Source organism: Chrysemys picta, chromosome 10 (assembly GCF_011386835.1).
Source record: "Chrysemys picta bellii isolate R12L10 chromosome 10, ASM1138683v2, whole genome shotgun sequence".
In the NCBI taxonomy this organism is placed as follows: domain Eukaryota; kingdom Metazoa; phylum Chordata; order Testudines; family Emydidae; genus Chrysemys; species Chrysemys picta.
In genome coordinates, this window is record NC_088800.1 from 24,144,826 (window position 1) to 24,168,923 (window position 24,098).

A 24,098-nucleotide genomic window follows, 5' to 3' on the forward strand; every position below is an offset into this window, starting at 1 on the left:
TTTGTATTATTCCTGACAAAGATGACACCCAGAACTGTCTTTAGGCTAAAGGCAGCTGTATACAACAAATGGAGCATGGAGGGTGAGGAAACAGCTGTAATCTCTCTCTACTCCATTCCCATCTCCTAGACTGTATATACAGAGAGGAAGGATTTGGGATTGGTCTTTAAACCCATTGGTCAAATGGCTGGCTTTGGTCCAGGTGAAACGTGAGAGGAAGCTGAGGGAAGAAGGAAACACAGAGACACACACACTTTCTCTCCATCCTCCCTCTCTCTGTAACAGTGATCATCAAAGCAGGAATAAACCTCATCCTGTTGTAATTGTGGTTTGATTTTTTATTTGTTATTCTTTAAAATAATCTGCTGGAATGGAACTTCTTTGTGTAAAAGGTAAGTGTTTAATAACCAGATCATTCATCAGAGTAGGAAGCTTTTTGTAGGCACTTGCTAAGTACATTTCTGTGAAGCCTAGATGTGCACTGCTTATTAAAGAGAATGGGAATGTTTGTTGCATAGCTTCCCCATGAGACGGGCTCCAAGCATCTGTAAATTCTACAAAGTTTTTAAGCACTTGCAGGCTGGTTGAACGGCTGCTTTGATTGGGCTCTGCTCCAGGATTTGCCTGTGGCTCACATTGCAACAGTTTGATACCATCTCCCCCTGAGGCGTGAGAGTAAAAGTTTTCACTGAGTTTGAGAACTGATGGGGATGCTCAGGTTGTTGAACAGAATGGTATTGCCAGTGTAGTCCAACTTGGGAGGTGGTTTTGGGGCTGCAGGGAAAAAAGGATGGAAGAGAAGGGGAAAGAGAAGAGATGTGGGAAAATGTAGAGATTAGAGTGGTAGGTGAGGGAAGCAGAACAGAATGCATTGGTGGGTTAGAGGGGTCTTCAGCAGAGAGTCCTGATATTTTATTCTTATTTATTGACAATTACCTTCTGCAGTGACAGATTCCAATCGTGAAATATATGGCTATGTACTAATGCATGTGTAGCACAAGTTTTACTTTTACATGGTGGTAATGGCAGCTGTTTTGTGCCCATTAAATCTGTCTCTTCATAGATTGGATTGGTGGGGAAAGTTTAGAACTCTCTTCCTGTTTTTAAAATCTAATTTTTAGTAAACATTAATAGACATATTTGACTTAGAAATGATGACATGGTGAGACTTTAACAAGTGTGACTTCTATATGAGCAGCGCTGCTGATAGTCCTGGGGTTTTCTTGATCAATGGAAGTGACAAGAAAGCAGATCTATTACAAGTCAGACCCTAATATGTATGTTTTCTAGTTGGTAAAGGCTAGATATCATCTTTCCCCACAGACATATAAATACCTATTTACAGCCCACATCTTTAGATGGCAATGGGAGCTATTTTGATTATGCAAAGCCTGTGAGCTTTTTTGAGTGATTATTATCCATAGATGTTCTTGAGATAGACACCGGACTCAGAACCCACAGTTGATGGATGTCACACCTTACTCACTATTTCTCTGACCTTGCTTCATGTTATGTCCATCTGCTAAATAGTTGAAGTGGTCACTTACACAATACTATGGCCATGTCTATAGAGCATAGGTATTAATATAAATTGAATATTAAATAGGATTGTGTCACATAGCAAGAAGAGTCTGCTGGCCACAAGCTGTAGAAGGGGTACTGTCACCTCCCAAGCACCCCTTGAGAGGTGAGTGTGACCGTGCTGTGACCCATGTCAGTTTCCCATCCTGAAAGAGGTAACAATGAGGTCACTCAAACACCCTGATCAAGGAGAAGCCAAACACTCCATTTTGCCGCAGAATATCTTCCTTTAATAAAGCCTTCTGAAAGGAGCACTTGTACATGGGGTTTAAAGGCTCTTACCTCAGAGTAAGGATAAAAATTAAGAGTTCTAAATCAAAAGTCTCTAGTTTACAGCAGAAGGAGTTACTGGTAGAAGGCCTCAGGTTTCTCAGCTATCTGGAGAGCTCTCCAGTCCTTCCCCCATATGCTCGGGTCTCTCCCAGGCCTTCCTGCCTGGAAAGCTTTGTAGTCTTTCTGTTGCTTGTTCAGTCTCTCCTAGACCTCCCTACCTGGAAAAGCTATTGCCTCATTCACGCTCCCCTCCTTTGGAGCTTCCTTTCTCCTCAGGACCTTTGTTCAACTAAGCTCTCCTAAGCCTCTTATTAGGCCCAGGTACCCCTACTGAATTAACTGCCTTCCAGCTATTTAGGCAGTTAGTTATGCCCAGGTTGTCTTGGATTGGCTTCAAGTATCAGAGGGGTAGCCGTGTTAGTCTGAATCTGTAAAAAGCAACAGAGGGTCCTGTGGCACCTTTGAGACTAACAGAAGTACTGGGAGCATAAGCTTTCGTGGGTAAGAACCTCACTTCTTCAGATGCAAGTAATGGAAATCTCCAGAGGCAGGTATATATCAGTGTGGAGATAACGAGGTTAGTTCAATCAGGGAGGGTGAGGTGCTCTGCTAGCAGTTGAGGTGTGAACACCAAGGGAGGAGAAACTGTTTCTGTAGTTGGATAGCCATTCACAGTCTTTGTTTAATCCTGATCTGATGGTGTCAAATTTGCAAATGAACTGGAGCTCAGCAGTTTCTCTTTGGAGTCTGGTCCTGAAGTTTTTTTGCTGTAAGATGGCTACCTTTACATCTGCTATTGTGTGGCCAGGGAGGTTGAAGTGTTCTCCTACAGGTTTTTGTATATTGCCATTCCTGATATCTGACTTGTGTCCATTTATCCTCTTGCGTAGTGACTGTCCAGTTTGGCCAATGTACATAGCATATATAACATTGGTGGACGTGCAGGTGAATGAGCCGGTGATGTTGTAGCTGATCTGGTTAGGTCCAGTGATGGTGTTGCTGGTGTAGATATGTGGGCAGAGTTGGCATCGAGGTTTGTTGCATGGGTTGGTTCCTGAGTTAGAGTTGTTATGGTGCGGTGCATGGTTGCTGGTGAGAATATGCTTAAGGTTGGCAGGTTGTCTGTGGGCGAGGACTGGCCTGCCTCCCAAGGTCTGTGAAAGTGAGGGATCATTGTCCAGGATGGGTTGTAGATCACTGATGATGCGTTGGAGAGGTTTAAGCTGAGGACTGTAGGTGATGGCCAGTGGAGTTCTGTTGGTTTCTCTTCTGGGCCTGTCTTGTAGCAGGAGGCTTCTGGGTACACGTCTGGCTCTGTTGATTTGTTTCTTTATTTCCTTGTGTGGGTATCGTAGTTTTGAGAATGCTTGGTGAAGATCTTGTAGGTGTTGGTCTCTGTCTGAGGGGTTGGAGCAGATGCGATTGTACCTCAGTGCTTGGCTGTAGACGATGGATCGTGTGGTGTGACCGGGGTGGAAGCTGGAGGCATGAAGGTAGGCGTAGCGGTCGGTGGGTTTTCGGTATAGGGTGGTGTTAATGTGGCCATCGCTTATTTGTACGGTGGTGTCCAGGAAGTGGACCTCCCGTGTAGATTGGTCCAGGCTGAGGTTGATGGTGGGGTGGAAGCTGTTGAAAGCATGGTGGAATTCTTCCAGAGTCTCCTTCCCAAGGGGCCAGATGATGAAGATGTCATCAATATAGCGTAGGTAGAGAAGGGGCATGAGTGGACGAGAGCTGAGGAAGCGTTGTTCCAGGTCAGCCATAAAAATGTTGGCATATTGTGGGGCCATGCGGGTGCCCATAGCGGTGCCACTGGTCTGGAGGTATATATTGTCACCAAATTTGAAATAATTGTGCGTGAGGATAAAGTCACAGAGCTCAGCAATAAGTTGTGCTGTGTCATCATCAGGGATACTGTTCCTGACTGCTTGTATTCCATCTGTATGTGGGATGTTTGTGTAGGGAGCCTCTACATCCATGGTGGCTAGGATGGTGTTTTCTGGGAGGTCACCAATGCATTGTAGTTTTCTCAGGAAATCTGTGGTGTCACGGAGATAGCTGGGAGTGCTGGTGGCGTAGGGTCTGAGTAGGGAGTCCACATATCCAGACAGTCCTTCAGTGAGAGTGCCAATGCCCGAGATGATGGGGCGTCCAGGATTTCCAGGTTTGTGGATCTTAGGTAGTAGATAGAATAACCCCGGTCGGGGCTCTAAGGGTATGTTGAACAGCGCACTGATACACAGATACCCTTGTAATGGTCTTTATAGGATGCTGAGTCTCATATGAGGTTTATTTAGGTTGTGTACAAACTGTTTATTCATGGGGCCATATTGTGTAGACCTAGCCCAATATTGTAGATGCATGGAGTCATGCTGCCCCAGGTGAAGCTACTGGAGGCCTGTTCCTCAGAAATCAGAAATCCCCCTGGATTTTTCAGGGAACATAAGGTGAGTATGCACAGCACCCTCTACTGGTGCTGCATGCTCTCTTTTTCACAGCTGCCAGCTCCGGTTGCTGAGGCAAAGACGGAATGAAGCCACCGCCTTCCTCTTTCTCCACTCAGACAGAACTCCCTGGACTCCCCAGAGCGCAGGATTGCATATGGGGAGGATAGCACAGTTGGGAGGAAAAGTTCCTTGTCCACTCTGCCCCAGGCACAGTATAGACCATAGTGACCCAGTACAGTTGACGTTCTAAGGCCCAGGGTTTCAGCCACAATATGACATGTAGAATATGCTGCTTTTTCCACCTGACTCTTCATTCCCTGACCATAGTAATGTTTCTTCTTGCGATGGGACTCTGAGGAGGGAGAATTTACATGTCTTTGGAATACAGTCTTCTTTTTCAACTGCAGAGACAGGAAGCATTAGATGCTAATGGAATCTTACAGCTCTTGTTTCAGCTTCTCATCCTTTCTGACACAGAGTCATTCAAGTTTCATGGCATTTGTCTCCCTTCAGTCTGCACTCAAACTTCAGAGAAACTTCACCTTCTGTCTCTGTTTCCAGACCATACTCATTTTTAATTCCACCTCCTCACAAAAACGAAATATTGGTCCAGAGACTTAGGGAGGAGTATGTAACAGCCTTGTGTATCCTTATGCATATTACAAACATGGCATCTTGCCAATGCAATTAACTGATGGGTGGGGAAGACAATCCTGGAAAAAAATCTTGACTCTTTCTAGCCTGTACGCCTTTTAACATGTAAACATACACTTTATTCTCCACAGATTTGGTCCCTATGGGCTTCTATCATACCTGCTTACATTATTGACAGAAATCAGGTTCTTGCTTTCTGCTCCTAATACCACTGCTAAGGCATCAGAGCTAGGAACTGAATGAGATAGATGCTATTTATCTTTATGCATCATCAACAGAATTATCAAGTATGTGAAGGTGGCAGCCAGACAGCCCCCACCCCTCATCTTTTTACTTGTAAACCAAGCACACTTAATCTAGAAATATTTGGGAGAGAATCAGCATGGAATACTACAATTCTTTCTGTACACAGTCACTTTTCATAAGAGAACCTGGCTGAAAGTTTCCTGTAGTAACAATAAATAGCTTTGGAATGGTGTGGCCAGTAAGGAGAGTGGTCCTTACAGCCAATGCCTCAGTTTATAGGCTACTAAAATCTGAGCTCTCTCTTGGGGTATGGCCAGACTACCCGCCGGATCGGCGGGTAGCGATCGATCTATTGGGGATCGATATATTGCGTCTCATCTAGACGCAATATATCAATCCCTGAACGCGCTCCCGTCGACTCCGGAATTCCACCAGGGCGAGCGGCAGTAGCAGAGTCGATGGGGGAGCCACGGCCGTCGATCCCATGCCGTGAGGATGGGAGGTAAGTCAAAATAAGATACGTCGACTTCAGCTACGCTATTCCCGTAGCTGAAGCTGCATATCTTACATCGACCTCCTGTCCCCAGTATAGACCGGTTTTGACAAAATCAGAACTCAACCTGGTAGAAACATGGCCAGTGATGCTGGAGGTACCATCCCCTGTAGTGATGAATAAGTCCTATTGCATTTATCAGAAAGATAGTCTAATGGTTAGAACGCTATCCTGGGACTTGAGAAACCTAGGTTCAATTGCATGCTACGCCCCAGAGTCTGTGTAGCCTTGGGTAAGTCTCACTTTGGGTAGGTCTACACTGCAATGTAAGCCCAGGGTTAGTAGAACCCTGGCCTGTTAATCTAGGGCTTGAGTGTCTACATGTGTTTATATCCTCAGGCTAAGAATTGTTAAACACTGAGTCCCAACCTGAGGCTCCAGTGTCTATACTACTTTATGCAGACCCAAGTCCAACCACCCACATCCAAGACTTCCTAATGCCCTCCCAAAATGTTGCTGCGTTAGCACTTTGTTCATGGTACAGCATGGGAAAACTTGACTATCCAGATAACAAAGAAATTCAGCCTGTAGGATTATGGGATATATTGGCAAACTCCCAGAGGAAGAGTCCAAGTGGGGCTACATCTACATTGCAAAGCAATAGGGCTTGAACCCTGGATCCTGGCTTGACTCCGGCTCAGACCCATATATCATGTTTATGAACAATAAATGTACAGTGGTAGCCAAGCAATTTTGGCTTCTGTTCATGTCACAAGCTATTCTTGCTGAAATGGTGCCTATTTTTAGCTGTAATGAGAAATAAATTGGAGTTTTATTAATTTCACAGCAGTGTGGCTTTGCCACATATGAGCTGTTTCTAAAAATGTCATGCTGTAAACGACATCCTATTAAAATATCTAATTTATTTTAAAAGGAAGCACAGCCGCATTTTTATAAAATCTTAGTGGCCCAAATGTTGATTCTTAACTCCATAGGATTGTACGCAACCATCCTATTTGGGGGTGGGGATTCATCCTGGTATTTACACCCTCCAATGGCCTTCAGTCAATCTCAGCCAGTATCATTATTGGTATGCCAATGAGAGCTCACCACCATGCTGCTTTGCTGAGTTCCCCTGACATACAGTAGTTGTCATAGATGGTAATTGGAAAAGAAGTAGGCAGTATAATCTTTATGCTGCTATGGAAAACCTAACATGGCATTTCATGACTTCCAGTTAAAATTTTAGCTCCAGAGCCAGTAAGGTGTATGGATCTTTCAAAGGCTGGTGGTGTTTGAAATAAATTATTACTAAAGTCAGTTGTTTAGCATAGTTTATTATGTCATTAAATCAATGCTTGTTATGTTGTATTTATATACCAGGTATTTACTTAAGACAATTTTTTTATCTTTCCTCGAGATATTTAGAGATCTTATCCTCTTGACAAAAATGTGGACAACATTGTGATACAAAATTGCTCTGATTATGTAATTTATCTTATATTATGATATATTAATACAGATACTACTGTGATATAGAGCTCATTTGCATCTTTGAATGATGAATAATTTTTTGAGAGACTGAAATTTCTTAGTTTTTAAAAGAATATTTACAGCTAAGAATCTTCTAAAAGTATTATAGGAATTAATATAGTTACATGTATTTCTATTTTTATTTTTAATAGTGAAAAAAGGAAGGTTGAATGGAGCTGCTGGTAAGTTTGACTTCCCATACTCTAAATGTAGATAAGCATCTTTCTTTTTCTTTTAAGAGCAAATATGCATTGTGCTAAAGTAAATCTGTTTAAGCTAGAAATAGTGGTAGGTTCTATTCTATTCAATCTATCCGGGGTAAAAGAAATAAGGACATGCAAGTTTGCTATGCAAAATTTTCTACTATTTACAAGGAGATAAATGAATCACAGCACTTTCCAAATAAGATTAAAGTCCATAATATGACATAACATTTACTAATGTTATTTTCTACCATACTAATGCCTGAAGTGTATATTTGCATGAGAAAAAGCAGCCAGAAGGTCCTGAGACAAATGAAACCATTGTGATGGTGGCGGGGGATATTGGTGGTGCAGGGTTTGCAGCTTCTTCAAAGGTGGGCAGGGACTATGCCTGAATGTGCCCATTGAGGACAATGGAGAAGTATGGATGGGAGCAGAAGCCCCATAGATCTGTAGCTGGCTGGTTCAGATGGCAGCACTAACCCATGACCTTGAGCAAAATCTGACTGCCTGGGATTGTTTTCAGTCAGCCTCCAGGGTCAAGGGCTGGACAATGGCTAGAGAGGCAAGACCAGACTCACGCAGACACAAACATTTCAGTGATCTGTGTAGTCAAATGCAGATTAAAACCTGAGTAAGGACTTAAAGATTTGGCATAACAATAAAATAAAATAAAATGATACATTACCTTTAACTTGGGGCACTCCAGGACATTCTTAGGAAACAGTGTATGCCCTCTTGCATACAAGAATGAATAGTACTTGACAATAGACTAGGACATTGCCACTTGTATCAGTTATTTTGAGCGTACCTCTGGCCTTGTACACCACTTGCATATTTAGTGAATAAGCAGATATTCAGTCTCCAAAGTGTACCTCATTTTTTTGTGGTGCATAAATTAATTCCCTGCTAGGTACCTCTGAAGACAGCTTAATTCCATAACATCTTTGGAATTCAATGAACAACAGCCTGTTGTTAAAACTGAGGTTCTTGAAGTAAACTAATTCTGTGTAATTATTAGTTCTCTAGAAAAGCTCATCTATAAATCGATAAATGTAGTAAAATATGGCAGTCCTGACTAATGCCGCCCTGTGGTAACCCTTGCAAATTGTTTTAAATTACTTGGATTAAAGAAAGGTGAAAGTTGAGGTCATTTGAACTACCATTTTTAAGCCACAGAAGTCTCAGAATATGATTATCATTTAACTCATTGAGAAGCACAGTCATTATTAGTTACATCCGCATTTCTGAAGTGTAGAACATGGTAACATTTCTTTTCGCCATCATAATGCATAATGCTGTCACATAAAATGATTGCACAAGAGCCAGCAAATGTTATGTTTCATCTGTGCTCTAATTTACAATAATGCTTACAATTATAGCACTGCTTGATGTAAATTAAATAAAACATTTAAATTGACCTTTGAATGTTATTTAGCACTAGCTATTATCAAAGTTAACAGTGATACAGACTGAAAGATATATTCAGAGATAAAGGCCCAGAGTTTCCATTCTTGAGGAACTGCAGAAGAGGTGCCTATATGTGGGAGTTAGAGGTGGTCTTAAGCTACCCGTATATTCCCACTATTCCACTCCTGCCAGTCCTCTCCTTCATGTAAGTTAGAGCAGCTGTAAGGTTATTCTGTCTTGTGTTGGTTGGCCATAGCTCCACTGGGCCATTACAATAGTCAGGGATGAGCTAGGCAAAGGGATGACCCAATAGTGCTCCCTTTCCCCCAACTATGGACCCTGAATTGGACAGAAAGGGAGGTGACATAGAAAGTACTATGGCAGATTTGGGCTACCAAAGATTCCAATCTTCAAGTGGCTAGTTAACTGGATTTTACCACTGCTTTTCACCACCAGGGTATACCAGTGAATGTGGCTCAGAATCTGCATTGTTATAATTTAAGGGCTTTGTGTATGTCTCTGTGTGTACATGGAGGCATGTGGTGAAAGACGTATTGCAAATGTCTCTTTCTCTGAAGTTTTCTTAAGTTAGTCCTAAGTTGGTCCAATAAAAGATATTACCTCACTCATCTTGTCTCTCTTTTTCAAAAGTAACTGGTGAGATTTCAGGGAGAGAGAGAGATGGGGGAGAAACACTGTGAGGACATTCAAATACAGAGAAGAGACACTGAGGTCTTAAGCAAAGGAGTCAATTAAGGAGAAGCAGCTGCTTGAACACGGCAGATAACAGAGCTGTAGTAAGAGAAGAAAAAATGATAGTTCAACAAGTCAAGATTTTCTTCAGAGGCACTCAGCTATGTGGGAAAAGGTGCTGGGGAAGCAACAGAAATGTGAGCCAGGTTTGAATACTGGTGAGATAGACTTCAGTGTGAGAGGGGAGTGAAGCCATCAAATGTGGATGAAAGCTTGGAGTTAAAGGTGGATTTAACAGAGATTCTTAAATACATGTTTTTAAAGGTTAATTTGCCTGTCTAATTGCTCTGTTTCTCATCCATTGTGGCTGCATTTGCAAATTGCACTGAATATTTGAAAAGATGTTAGCTTTAATGTTGGATGAAAGGTATTTATGTTTTTGATATTTGTTTTTTGGAGATAGAAGATTAGATTTTTGATGGTGGTGTTCAAAATCACTAGAATTAGGCAACTGATCCAGGAAGCAGCCGCAGTCCCTGGGGGGTGGGGAGGGGAAACAGCACCATGTGCTGCTCTTGCTGCTCCTCCAGGTATCTCCTCCAAAGCTCCCATTGGCTGCGGTTCCCAGTTCCCGGCCAACGAGAGCTGCAAGAGCACGGAGCCCTCTACTCGCCTCCCACCCCCCTGCCCGGGGCTGCAGGGACATACAGTAGTTCAGCTGCTTCAGGGAGCGGCGACACGGGGTAGGCGGGGGGGGGGAGGGTGCACAGGGAACTTGGCGGGCCGCACGAAAGAACCCCACGGCCGCATGTTTAAGACCCCTAGTTTAGAGCCAACTTTGCATCCTACCACAACAGCAGCACCAAATTCTGCTGCGATGCAACTGAGGACTGAGCCAAAAGCATCTTACCATTTATTGGAAGGGACAACTTTGCTTCCACATTTAGATTTACATTGGTGCCTATTTTTGTACGTCTGTGATTTCATTCCATTCATTGCAACGTAGACAGTCATATAATATAACTTAACGTGATTTGGAAATATCTCAAAGTTACATTTACTCTAATATGCATAATGTGGGGCAGATTTTCAGATGTGGCCTCCACTTTTGCACATGCAAACATGCATGTACAACTTATTTACTCATTGATTTCAATGGGAGCTAGGAACCTAAATACCTTTGAGGAGCTGGGCTTTTCTCATGATGTTTTGTAGCTACTGCCACCTAAACAAGGAAGGCTTCTCCTTCTGTAAATAATGCACCACTTTTGTACACACCTAACTATTAGAGAACTAACTACTTCCTATCGAATATGCTCCTGCTAGAAAAACAATTTATGAAAATTTTATAAGGTGGCCACCAGACCTCAATCCATACCTCTAGCTGCTTTAGGAATGTTTTGTTTTAACTTATTTTGCTACACAGAGAGCCATATTTTCAGAATATGCAAAAATAAACAAACAAACAAATACTGTGGCTGCGAGTCTCATTACTTTGATCAACTGACTTGGACTTGAGGGCCCTCACTACAGAGCTAAACATAGCAGCATAAATGTTCGCACTCAGGCTACAGCCTTGGCTCTGAAACCTGGTGAGGGAGGGTGGGTCTCAGAGCCCAGGCTCCAACAAAGTGGGAAAGTCTACACTGCTATTCTTAGCCCCATAGTGTGAACCCCACGAGCCCGAGTCAATGCACCCAGCTCCTAGCACAAAACAATGAAACATGTAGTTAATTTGTTTGTTGTTTCTGTTTCAGACACATTTAACACCTATGTTGTTTTAAAAGTCCAAAATCTAAAAAGCACCACAATAAACAGAAAAGGAAGCGAACCTTGCTGGGAACAAGACTTTATGTTGTAAGTAACAGAGATTTCTTGTCAATTAGTTTGCATTGTGTCATAGCTATGTTTATACAACTGAAAATTGATAATGAACCCTATGACCAAACACAGCCAGGAGCTCCAGGGAAGGGAAAATCTAGCTCAGGGAGAACGTGGGCTAGCCTCCTGGCCTCAGGACCCAGAACAACAGAAGTCAGTGGTGTGGGCTGTTCTGCCAGAATACAGATCAAGGGGAGGAGAAGCCTTTGTGATTCAGTTTCATTAAGCTTATTTTAGCCCCAGTGAATAGGGAGCTCTAGGATGGGAGACAGGATTCAAGTAGACACAACTTGTTATTTTCCATTCCATACTTCTGCTTGCCAGTTAGATATGCCCAACATATAATTTTAACTGATCATTGAGATTATCTTTTAATTGCTGACATATTAGACCCTGTATCTTGTTCCTCATGTCTCTCTCCAAATCCTGCCCACTGCCATCTCCCTTGCTTGAGCCATCTTCTCCTCTTTCCACCCCACCTCTCCGCCATCTCATCACCCCTGTTTTACTCATGAGCTTCATTGGCTCCCCACAGCTAGATGGGCACAGGCACATATTCTGCCTCACCTCAGCTCATTCTTACAGATGCTGTTCTCAACTGGGATTTTCAAAAGAGCCTAAGGAAGTTAGCTATCTGGCTCCCATTGAATTCCTGTGTGGTTTGGGTGCTTAACGCCCTTAGGTTCCTCATCTCCACTTTTTCCTCTGCATCCTTGCTTCTGATGACATCTGGTCATATCCTCATATGCACCATCACATCTTGCTGCCTTCTCCTCTCATCACAGCAATATCAGTTTTACTCCTAGCAACTAGGATTAGTGGAAAATTTTCAGTGTTAATTTTTCAGATAGAAAATTCACGCAAAGAAATTTTTGGGAAAAGTATTTGCTTTCCTCAAAAAATGATTGATTTTTTTTTTAAATCTAAAAACCTTTAACCAAAATTTCTTTTTTTTTGCCAAAATGTTTTGGGCTCAGTTACCAAAAGAAAAAAAAAAGTCTTCAGGTTCTCAGTTTTTTGACAAAAAGTTGGTATTCTCAGTGGAAACTCCCACCCCAATCATTTTCCAGCCAGTTCTACTAACAACCTTATCCCCTTTCTGTCTTTTCCTGCTAAGTCTCAAAGAAATAAACTCCATGATCTCTTTATTTTATGCTCCCTTAAGCTCCCTGGAGAAAGAAGTGGTTCGGGACTATTTAGAAAAACTGGACATGCACAAGTCCATGGGGCCGGATGCGCTGCATCCGAGGGTGCTAAAGGAGTTGGCGGGTGAGATTGCAGAGCCATTAGCCATTATTTTTGAAAACTCATGGCGATCGGGGGAGGTCCCAGATGACTGGAAAAAGGCTAATGTAGTGCCCATCTTTAAAAAAGGGAAGAAGGAGGATCCGGGGAACTACAGGCCAGTCAGCCTCACCTCAGTCCCTGGAAAAATCATGGAGCAGGTCCTCAAGGAATCAATTATGAAACATTTAGAGGAGAGGAAAGTGATCAGGAACAGTCAGCATGGATTCATGAAGGGGAAGTCGTGCCTGACTAACCTAATTGCCTTCTATGATGAGATAACTGGCTCTGTGGATGAGGGGAAAGCAGTGGATGTGTTATTCCTTGACTTTAGCAAAGCTTTTGATACGGTCTCCCACAGTATTCTTGCCGCCAAGTTAAAGAAGTATGGGCTGGATGAATGGACTGTAAGGTGGATAGAAAGCTGGCTAGATCGTCGGGCTCAACGGGTAGTGATCAATGGCTCCATGTCTAGTTGGCAGCCGGTTTCAAGCGGAGTGCCCCAAGGGTCGGTCCTGGGGCCGGTTTTGTTTAATATCTTTATTAATGATCTGGAGGATGGTGTGGACTGCACTCTCAGCAAGTTTGCAGATGACACTAAACTAGGAGGCGTGGTAGATACACTAGAGGGTAGGGATCGGATACAGAGGGACCTAGACAAATTAGAAGATTGGGCCGAAAAAAACCTGATGAGGTTCAACAAGGACAAGTGCAGAGTCCTGCACTTAGGACGGAAGAATCCCATGCACTGCTACAGACTAGGGACCGAATGGCTAGGTAGCAGTTCTGCAGAAAAGGACCTAGGGGTCACAGTGGACGAGAAGCTGGATATGAGTCAACAGTGTGCTCTTGTTGCCAAGAAGGCTAACGGCATTTTGGGCTGTATAAGTAGGGGCATTGCCAGCAGATTGAGGGACGTGATCGTTCCCCTTTATTCGACATTGGTGAGGCCTCATCTGGAATACTGTGTCCAGTTTTGGGCCCCACACTACAAGAAGGATGTGGAAAAATTGGAAAGAGTCCAGCGGAGGGCAACAAAAATGATTAGGGGTCTGGAGCACATGACTTATGAGGAGAGGCTGAGGGAACTGGGATTGTTTAGTCTCCAGAAGAGAAGAATGAGGGGGGATTTGATAGCAGCCTTCAACTACCTGAAGGGGGGTTCCAAAGAGGATGGAGCTTGGCTGTTCTCAGTGGTGGCAGACGACAGAACAAGGAGCAATGGTCTCAAGTTGCAGTGGGGGAGGTCCAGGTTGGATATCAGGAAAAACTATTTCACTAGGAGGGTGGTGAAACACTGGAATGCGTTACCTAGGGAGGTGGTGGAGTCTCCTTCCTTGGAGGTTTTTAAGGCCCGGCTTGACAAAGCCCTGGCTGGGATGATTTAGCTGGGAATTGGTCCTGCTTTGAGCAGGGGGTTAGACTAGATGACCTCTTGAGGTCCCTTCCAACTCTGATATTCTATGATTCTATGATTCTATGATTCCTCCCCCCCAAAAAAACTTTTCATTTTTGAAATTTTAATTTAATTTAGCATTTTCAGGATTTCACAAATTTGACTTGTTTTTTTAAAATAACAACAATAGTCTAAGATCATTGTTTCAATTTAAGAATCTTAATGTTTCTGGGCCCGATTCTCATTCACACCAAGTCCAGCTTACACCATACTGCCAGTGTAAAAGGGTCTTTAAATGTGTGCAAGGTACATTTCCATCTTCTTTAAGGCTCCTTTGTACTGCTAGAGTTGCCCTACTTTAAACCAGGATCAGGTTTTCTGTCTGCAAATTGTAGTAAAGTTGTCATGTCTTGGTGCAGTACTTTCATTGGTATATAATACTGTGTTAGAGGATTTTTATGATATTTACTAATCTAGACATACTAGTTTTACTAAAAATGTACATCTCTACCTCGATATAACGCTGTCCTCAGGAGCCAAAAAATCTTACTGCGTTATAGGTGAAACTGCGTTATATCGAACTTGCTTCAATCCACCAGAGTGCGCAGCCCTGCCTCCCCGGAGAACTGCTTTACCGCATTATATCCGAATTCATGTTATATTGGGTCACATTATGTCGAGGTAGAGGTGTATTACGCCTTTTGGCATAAGAAAGTAAGTATGGTGTATGAGGAAAAATAGAAATTAAATTTCAGCATTGGCCCCTCTCCATTGTCCATAATGCAGAAGCTACCTTAAAAAATATGTCTCTCTGCTATTTATATAGGAGGAGAGCTGTTTATGGCCTAAGTCTTCTAACTTTCCTATAACAGTTGTTGAAAATTCAATTCTTAGTGAATTTGTGTTATCTGCTGTAAAAACCTTTTGCTTTCAGTCACATTGTGTCTTTGTCGCCTGGCAAAGAAACTACAATTGCAGTGGTAAATTAACCATTTAGTAAGAAACATCACTGGCGAATTGCACTAGATGCAAGGAAATGTGTTATTTAGGCTGCAGTTTAAATCTGACAGAAGGATACAAAAACACCTTTCTAGCAGCAAAGAAAATAAACAGTTTGCCCTGTGATAAGTAAAGCTCATTAGCTAAAAGTTAGAGAAAATTTCTTCTGAGCCTGCTGTGGCTCCATCTGCTGCTCACTGACGCATACAACGGAGCAGCCTTTTAAAATGCCTTATAAATAGACACTTACAAATACATTTATACAGAGTCATGTTCTAGTCCATTTCTTTAAGTGCTCGTTCTCTTCAGATGTATCACAAGGAGCAAAAACCAGTACACAATGAGTCAACAAGTTTGCTTCTTTTAACGTACACAGCAGTTCAAGCCTTCAGCATATGGCTCTGCCTTTTGATTGCCAATGCAACATTAACATCATCATAGCACTGAGGAAATGAAAGGCAGGATTTCGCTACTGGGGTAGCTCTTCACACCCGTGTAAAGTGAGAATCAGAATAGAAATATAACACATCCATTTTGGACAGGTGTTAGTGACCACACAATGTGTAAGGCAGCGAAATATCAGGCCATGACTCTTCAGGTAACCCAAATGCATACAGTATGTATACTGCTTGTGCAATGCAGCATGCATTGGTTATATTTTTTTCATATTTAATACACAAATCAGGTGAACCACCCTTTGTTGCTTCGGTAGTTTTTTCTTTTTACACATAAATGTGAATTCACAGGATTTCACTGTGATTGACTGAAATAATTTATTGTTTAATCTCAGGATTTAGTCCTGTTTGATTTAATGTGTCAGATAAACATTAGAAATAAATAAATAAATAAATAATACATAATTGTGTCTGATGAAGTCGGCATTCACCCACGAAAGCTTATGCTCCAATACTTCTGTTAGTCTTAAAGGTGCCACAGGACCCTCTGTTGCTTTTTATTAGAAATAAAAGTATCATCACTCATACCAGCAGCAGCACAGTTATAACAGTAATAACAAACAATGTAACATATTGTTTGTTATTACTAACACTTAAGAAAATAGTTCATAGCTGTTAGTGGTCTAAATATACAAGATGGCAAGATGTGCCATCATGAAATAACTTGTATTTCTCTCTGGGGCTTTATTGTATTGATTTTGTATCAGAGGTAAACCATATGGCAATACCTAAATGTAGTTATGAATTCCCAAGGCAGAAGTGCATGATAAAGATTTGGTACAAACATTTCTATATTTAAAACAACAAATAATAAAATACACATACAATCCATAGGTAGAAAAAAAAAGTCCTAATCCAAAGCCCATTGAAGTCAAGGGAAATCCTTCTACTGCTTCTACTATGACAGTCTGTCACCTCTAGCCAGGTATGACAGTTTAGAAAACCTGTCCTAGCTTTTCCTTTATGCAGTGAAGGCAAGTGATAGGGTCAGTATATATTGGGGCTGGTCCCCCTTACTCCCAGGTGTCTGAGAGGGAAAAGGGCAGCACTCCCCAATACCCATGTTAATCGTCTACAGATGCTGCTCTCTGATAGAATGGGGGTAACCACCTGAGCCAGTGTTGGAAACTCTCATGATTTCATGGACATTGGGCCATAACTGCCAAACATGCATTGGGTGGGGGAGGGAGAAGTTTAATCATCAACAAAGAGAATAAAACCATGTCTAGTCTTTAAAAAGATCTTCCGAGTTTTGCAGTCTGAATCATTCTTTTTTAACTTCTGGAGTTGGTATTGCTGCTTAGCCCTCCCCTGTTAAAAAAACAGAGTCGGTGTGTCACAGAATAGGTGGCCTCTGAGGGTATAAAGCACCCAGTCTATCTGGATTCTCCTTAGCAGAGCCTGTCACACCTGTGAGTAGTTAATGACCTAGGTGGCTGAATGGCAGTTAACTGCACTTAATAAAGGGTTATGAGGACTGCTTAGTCAGGAAGCTAGAACACACAGAGGTAGCTCCTGAGGAGAGGGACTTTTGGGGGGAGCTGGTTAGAAAACTCACCAGAAAAGGGGACCTAGGAAAGATGCTACTGAAGACATCTGGTTCCAAAAGGTCTAAGAGTGGTAAAGCCCTAGGAAGATCTGGTCCCAGCAAAAGGACCTTACCAGACAGCAGCAAAGTGTTTAGGTAACTGGGGAACTATGTGCTGGTCCAGAGAAGGAACCCTTCCCCAGGTGATGGCAGGAGGTCTGACTCCAGAAAAGGGTCCTGGGTTGAGAGGGCCTTACTAGTGAAGAGCCTGGATAGAGAAGAAGGAGGGAGTTACATGGGGGGCAGACTAACTAAGAAAGACCTCTCTACTACGATGCTGGAGTGAAGGCATGTTTGCATACTGTGTTCAGCTTTTCATTAAAGACCCCTGAAGGGGCACTAGTTACTATATAAAAGCCTCACTGAATTTACTGATAGCACATAAGGTGAAATTGAGGCAGGGACCCAACTATGGGTTCACACTGGGCCACCCAGGGGTGCTCCAGGAATGAGTGCTTGCCATTACAGTGTCATAACCCATCTAGCATCAGGCTCTGACACTACCTCGCTTTCCCCTTCTTGGGGTTCTCAAACACCCAGATGCTTGTAAGTCATAATACCTTTTTTGTGTGGTGGGGGCTGATGTACTAAAAAAATCACAGTTCAAATGCTAGCATAATTCAAAACAAGTCTTTCCACAACTCTACAGTTTCTTCACCACTTGCTGGACTCAACATTTCTCTTCCAAACTGGGGTTCTGGTGTCTCCTTGAGCCTTTTCCTTCTTAAATCTGCCCTTTACTGCAGGTAACTCCAGACAGCCCTTTCATCTGATATAAATTGTTACTGTGTGTTAGCCTTTCATCCAGGAAGCAGGTGATCTACAGGTTATCATCTCATAACACAAGAACTAGGGGTCACCAAATGAAATTAATAGGCAGCAGGTTTAAAACAAACAAAAGGAAGTATTTTTTCACACAATGCACAGTCAACCTATGGAACTCCTTGCCAGAGGAAGTTGTGAAGACCAAGACTACAACAAGGTTCAAAAAAGAACTAGATAAGTTCATGGAGGACAGGTCCATCAATGGCTATTAGCCAGGATGGGCAGGAATGGTGTCCCTAGCCTCTGTTTGCCAGAAGCTGGGAATGGGCAACAAGGAATTGGTCACTTGATGATTACCTGTTCTGTTCATTCCCTCTGGGGCACCTGGCATTGGCCACTGTCGAAAGACAGGATACTAGGTGTGACCAGGATCCTAGTGGGGGCCAGCTGTGGTCACTCAATTAGGGTGAACTGCAAAGAATGGGGCAGCGAAACCCAAAAAGCTCATGGCTATTCCAATACTTATGGAACCCTTCTGCCCATCTGAGTTGGCAGCAACAAGGGCCGGGTTCAGTATCTAGGGGTTCTGTTTCAATAACGCAATTCAAAACCAGCTTGAGCCCCCACCCAGTGACCAGGGACAATTACATACCACCCCCTGAGTGCCTCTAAGAGGCAATACTTCCCCTCTCGCAAGCACGGAGTCTGAGTGTAGCAGAAAATGTTTAATAACATGAGGTAAATGACATCAGCATTAAATTGGGAAAACACCACAAACAGGATCCATAACACAATCCATGAGCAAAAGACCCACCCCCAAAGTCCCAAAAGTCCAAACCCCCAAAAGTCTCTTGAGTCCAGCAACACAAGAATCACCCAAAAGTCTCTGTCCCTGGTCAGTGCAGCCCTAGAGTTCAAAAGTTTATCTGCAGAGTCTTACCTCCACCCCCAGCCTGGGTGGAAATAAGGGGAGGAGGAGAAAGGGGTATGTGGGGTATTAAGGGGCACCTTACGTGGTCTGAGGCCAACTGCCCCGCCTCTCCATGGGGTTCTGCTGCAGCCTTCACCACGAGCTGCTCCACTTCACCAGCCACTCCGCTCCTCCAGCTGTCCCATGAGCCATTCCAGCCATCCCACAAACTGCTCCCCTCCACTCCACTCGTCATCCCGTGGGCCACACCAACCGTCCCGCAAACTGCAATGCTCTGCCAGCCACTTAACAATAAATCTTCAGGCTCCCCCACTAGTTAACACAGCACTCAGTGATTTCAGCTTGTAGTAGGGGAGCCCCAGTGCTGGTGCACCATTGGCCTAAAATGAATTCAGCATAGCAGCCTGTAACTAGACTCTTAATAGAATCAAAATTAGCTCTGCTATTCAACACTAGAGAGAGAGAAAATGGTGCAATTGATGTTTCAGACCCTCAAGAGAGAGCCATACCACCAGGTACAAATACCTGTCCACAACCTCTCTCAATTCACTGGGTTATGGAACCCATGTCCCTTGTCTAGCGAGTGCTACTTAGGTGATGGTGAGACCATCTGTCATAAAACAGTTTCATTGCCCTTGATTCACATAATCAGGGTAACAATACTTTATTACTCCTGCCCCAATAACAGAGAAACTGGGGATCCCACAGCAGCCAGAGTGACCATTTTGGACGGCCGTGGGATCATGCTAGGCAGGGTGGGTGTCCCTATGCAAACAAGATCAGCCCCTGAAGTTCTTTTCCACACTCGCCATAATTCAGCAACAGATGTCAGGGTAGAGCTCATCCTGACTCTGCTTACACTTAGATTTACCAAGCCAGCATAAAACAGCTTCCTTATTACCTTATTGGTTACTCAGAAGTCCAACCAACACAGTTCCCTTAAAGTGATCCAGCCTCAGGCCTCCATCCAGATGCCCACGTTAAATATGATGAAAATTTCTGTAAATCTTATTTCATCAAATAAAAGAAAAGGTTCTACCAATCCCAAAGGATTGGACACATTACCTCCCAGGTTAACGAATGTTTCAGATCTTACCCAAATAGACGCTACAGCCAATTCTGATTAACTAAACTAAAATTTATTTTTTAAAAAGGGAGAGATTATGGTTAAAAGATCAATGTACATACAGACATGAGTTCAATTCATTTAAGTGCAGATTCATAGCAGAGATGGTGAGCTTTGTAGTTGCAAAGAGTTCTTTCAGAAATAGTTCATAGGTTATAGTCCAATGTCCAAATATCATATTCAGGGCCTACCAGCATAACCGGGACCTCAGTCTTGTGACTCCAACTTCCCCTGATGAAGCCTAAGCAGATCTGAGATGACAGAATCAGGACCCAAGGATCTTTTATACAATTTCATGTCTTTTGTCCTCAGGGAACAAAAGGTAATTAGGATGACTTTAAAGGAGGTCCATCACCGGTACTTAGTTATAGAATTAAAATAAGGCCATTTGGTTGTTCCTCCACCATTCACACTACATTTCAAAGAGACATGAATACCGAGATATCCCATGTTTACAATTCATTTAAATATCAGAATATAGGATAGACAGGGACTGTTGATTACATTGTTGACCCTACTCATACATAAGTAAATACACAAAAACACAAACATTATCTCCCCACGTGTCTTTTGAGGGTTATTTATTTTGCAGGATGTTTAACCCTTTCTAGCCTTGCATCATAATAGGCTAGATGGACCTTCGGTCTGACCCAGTATGGCGGTTCTTAGCCCTGGCCTCAAACCATCTCCTAGGAGTCAAATATCTGAGCACAGGTGGAATTAAGGCCATAATCCTTAAAGGCCAGCTCACTTTCTGACACCATGATGCAGGTGTAGCTTTACCAGCAGCCATGCAAAATCTCTGCTATGATCACTTCTGCATTTCGGAAAGATTTATTTATTTTTATCCTTGTGTTTTGTGATTACTAAATACCTGGGGTGATTAATTATTCATGTATGTATGGTTCTGTTGTAAGGAATCTGTTGCCAGTGTCTTGTCAAGTACCCCCCCAAAAAGTCACAGATGGAGCTAACCCAAAAGATCCTCCTCCTCACCCCAATGATAATGGGACAATTGGGCTCTAACCAGCCCCCTCATATAACTAAAGGGTAATGTTTTCAGATTCACTCCTCGGTAACCTAGGAACTGTTAGTTTCTAATCACAGATTTGTTTACAAATAGCTCTTTCAATTTGGACGAGAGCCCAGCTTGGCCCTTTCAATCTGTTTCTCTAGCTATGTCTCAGGGATGCTATCAAGTTGAAAAGTTAGATTTTTGTGAAGCACTACAGTGCTGTTACCTACCAATATTTAAAAATAGTAAATAACTAGAATATGGGTTGTAAGGAGGCTTAGAATTAAGTTACTGTACAAGTGTGTAATTGAGCAGGTATTTCCTTAGATCAGGGTAGGCAACCTATGGCACACGTGCCAAAGACGGCACGCGAGCTGATTTTCAGTGGCACTCACACTGCCTGCATCCTGGCCAATGGTCCGGGAGGCTCTGCATTTTAATTTAATTTTAAATGAAGCTTCTTAAACATTTTAAAAACCTTATTTACTTTACATACAACAATAGTTTAGTTATATATTATAGACTTATAGAAAGAGACCTTCTAAAAACATTAAAATGTATTACTGGCACGCGAAATCTTAAATTGGAGTGAATAAATAAAGACTTGGCACCACTTGTGAAAGGTTGCTGACCCCTGCCCTAGATTATTAAAATATATTTAACTACTCTTTGGAGAGCCAACTAACTAACTAAGGGCTAGATACACAGGTAAGTCCTGTACCTATGTGAGCAGCTGCACTAGAGGTGGGTGTATGATTCATTATAGCACACTGGCCCTGGGATTCCTCCTGAGGAGGGCAGCTTCAAAATCCATTGGAAGGTCAGAGCTGCAACACTGGTCTGAATCAGTGCATCTTCTGCTTACACCTACTTTTTTCTCAGGGCTATGTCAGACGTCTCTAGGTCTTCCAGCAAAGCAGGAATATTGGCTGTTGGTACCAGTCTGCTGCCCCACTCCTGGCAGACTTTCTGACACACAAAGTATGGAGCTGTGAAATAAATCAGTCAAGAGCCTGAAAGTTAGTATTCAAGTGTATTATTGACTTGGATCATGGAGGTTATGTTCATATCAGTGCCAGTTACTTCATATTTCACAGTAGAACCCATATTTTATTATCTAATTGGAGATTGTTCATAAAATCAAAAAGTTCACAAAATTGAACATCTCAGAAGTATAGTAGGTTCAGGGCATAGGTTGCAGTATGATGTACTGCACTGCTTTTTTCTTTCCCTTCGAAAGCACTGCAAAACATTTCTAATTGAAGTTATCAGAATGTGAGGTGACATCAACTTGTTTTTTATTGACATCCCTTTTGTTTGTGATTTTATTTTATTTTTGGTCAGGAGAAAGCGTTCATATAACAGGTCATTTGTAAGATTGGTGTTTGTAAAAGTAAGGTTCTATTGTATATTAATGATGATAATTGTGTGTGGTTAGAAAGCAGAGATTCAGAGTATTATGGTGGAACAGTAATAAAACTACCATTAAGATTACATTTTCAGATTTTCAGGTTTGCTGTCCCAACTCACAATATCTGTTTTTGTTGTTGTTGTTTTTTAAATTTGTTTATTTTTAGTGAAATCAGTGATGTTGAAAAGGGCTTCGTGGTGGAGCTGTGGAAGAAAGGCTTGATATGGGACAAACTTTTAGGTACTTTATGGATTCCCCTAACAACTGTGGAATATGCAACAGATGTAAGTTGACTTGCTGTGCAAAAATGTTTTGTGTAAAATCTGATTAAAAACTTATTTTCAGTCTCTCACCTACTGTAATTAAGCTTATGGTTAATCATAAGTGACATCTCAGTTGCTTCAGGCCATAACATCTCAGTTGCTTGATATCTCACTTGCTTCCAGGGGGAGGGATAGCTCAGTAGTTTGAGCATTGACCTGCTAAACCCAGGATTGTGAGGTCAATCCTTGAGGGGGCCTCTTAGGGATCTGGGGCAAAAAATCAGTACTTGGTTCTGCTAGTGAAGGTCGGGGGCTGGACTCAATGACCTTTCAGGGCCCCTTCCAGTTTTATGAGATAGATATAGCTCCATATATATATATATAAAATAATACTAAGACACAGTGCATATGCAAATCTCAAAGTAATAGTTGATATGCATAAGCTGTTATTCTCTGCAGAAGTGTTTCAAATACTGAATCAGGTGTAATTCAGTCAGTGGGTTAAAGTTTACCAGGGTTCACTAATTACGAGAAATGCAGAGGCAGTGTGGTTTATGTGATTAGAGCAGGGAGACTTGGAGTCAGGATTCTCAGCCTGGCTCTTCCACTAATTCACTGTGACCTTGGATAAGTCACCTTACACATCTATAAAATGGGCACTTTACAAGCTACCTACCTCTCAGGGGAATTGCAAGTCTTCAGTAATCAAAGAGTGTTATGATCTTTGGATTAAAGGCACTCTATGGCTGAAAAATATTATTTTGTTCCATTTTTAATTGCTGTTAAAAATAAGTGATAAACTAGCTGGCAGCATGGTCAGAAGAGGCCTTAGAAACAGGGCCGGCTCTAACTTTTTTGCCGCCCCAGGAGAAGAGCGTCGCCCCACCATACCCCCCCCGAGCGCAGCGCCGCCGTACCACCCCCCGCAAGCGCCGTGCAGCCGAACCCCCCCCCAGTGCCGCGCCGCCAAATCCCCGCCCACCCGAGCACCGTGCCGCCCGAAGCCCTGCTCCCCCGAGTTCCGCGCAAGCCGCCGCCCCCCCAGCGCCATGCCACCTGAAGCCCCGCCCCCTTCGAGCGCCGTGCCCCCGCCCCCACCTCCGAGCGCTGTGCCGCGCCAGCTCCCGCCCCCCCTCTGAGCGCTGCGCCGCGCCAAACCGCTGCCCCCCCGAGCGCCGCCCAAAGCCCCGCCCCCTCTGAGCGCTGTGCCATCTGAAGCCCCAGCCCCCCCGAGCGCCACGCCGCTGAAACAAACCCCCCCCTCCAGTGCTGCCCCGACGAACCAATAAATAAATAAATAAATAAAGACCCGAGCGCTGCCCCGCCCCAAGGTGCCGCCCCAAGCACATGCTTGGCCGGCTGGTGCCTGGAGCTGGCCCTGCTTAGAAAGGGCCCTCTTAAAAACTAAGGGCTGTCTCATAGAGCAGAAACTTGCATCCTGTGAGGCCCAC

The 24,098-nt window shown here is 43.1% G+C and overlaps 1 protein-coding gene across 3 annotated transcripts in view; it reads left to right on the forward strand.

Annotated features, from left to right (window-relative positions):
• Positions 1-213: 213 nt before the first annotated feature.
• The window catches only part of LOC101952090 (protein unc-13 homolog A-like), a 122,705-nt gene continuing 98,820 nt past the window's right edge, over positions 214-24,098 (forward strand). For all 3 annotated transcript variants that reach the window (XR_010590712.1, XM_005305080.3, XM_065558179.1), the window contains exons 1-4: positions 214-392; positions 7,380-7,409; positions 11,291-11,390; positions 22,551-22,668. Coding sequence is in view for 2 of the 3 variants with exons in the window: in XM_005305080.3 (XP_005305137.2) it covers positions 371-392; positions 7,380-7,409; positions 11,291-11,390; positions 22,551-22,668 (270 nt within the window). In the remaining variant the exon portion in view is untranslated. The remainder of the gene's footprint in view (positions 393-7,379; positions 7,410-11,290; positions 11,391-22,550; positions 22,669-24,098) is intronic.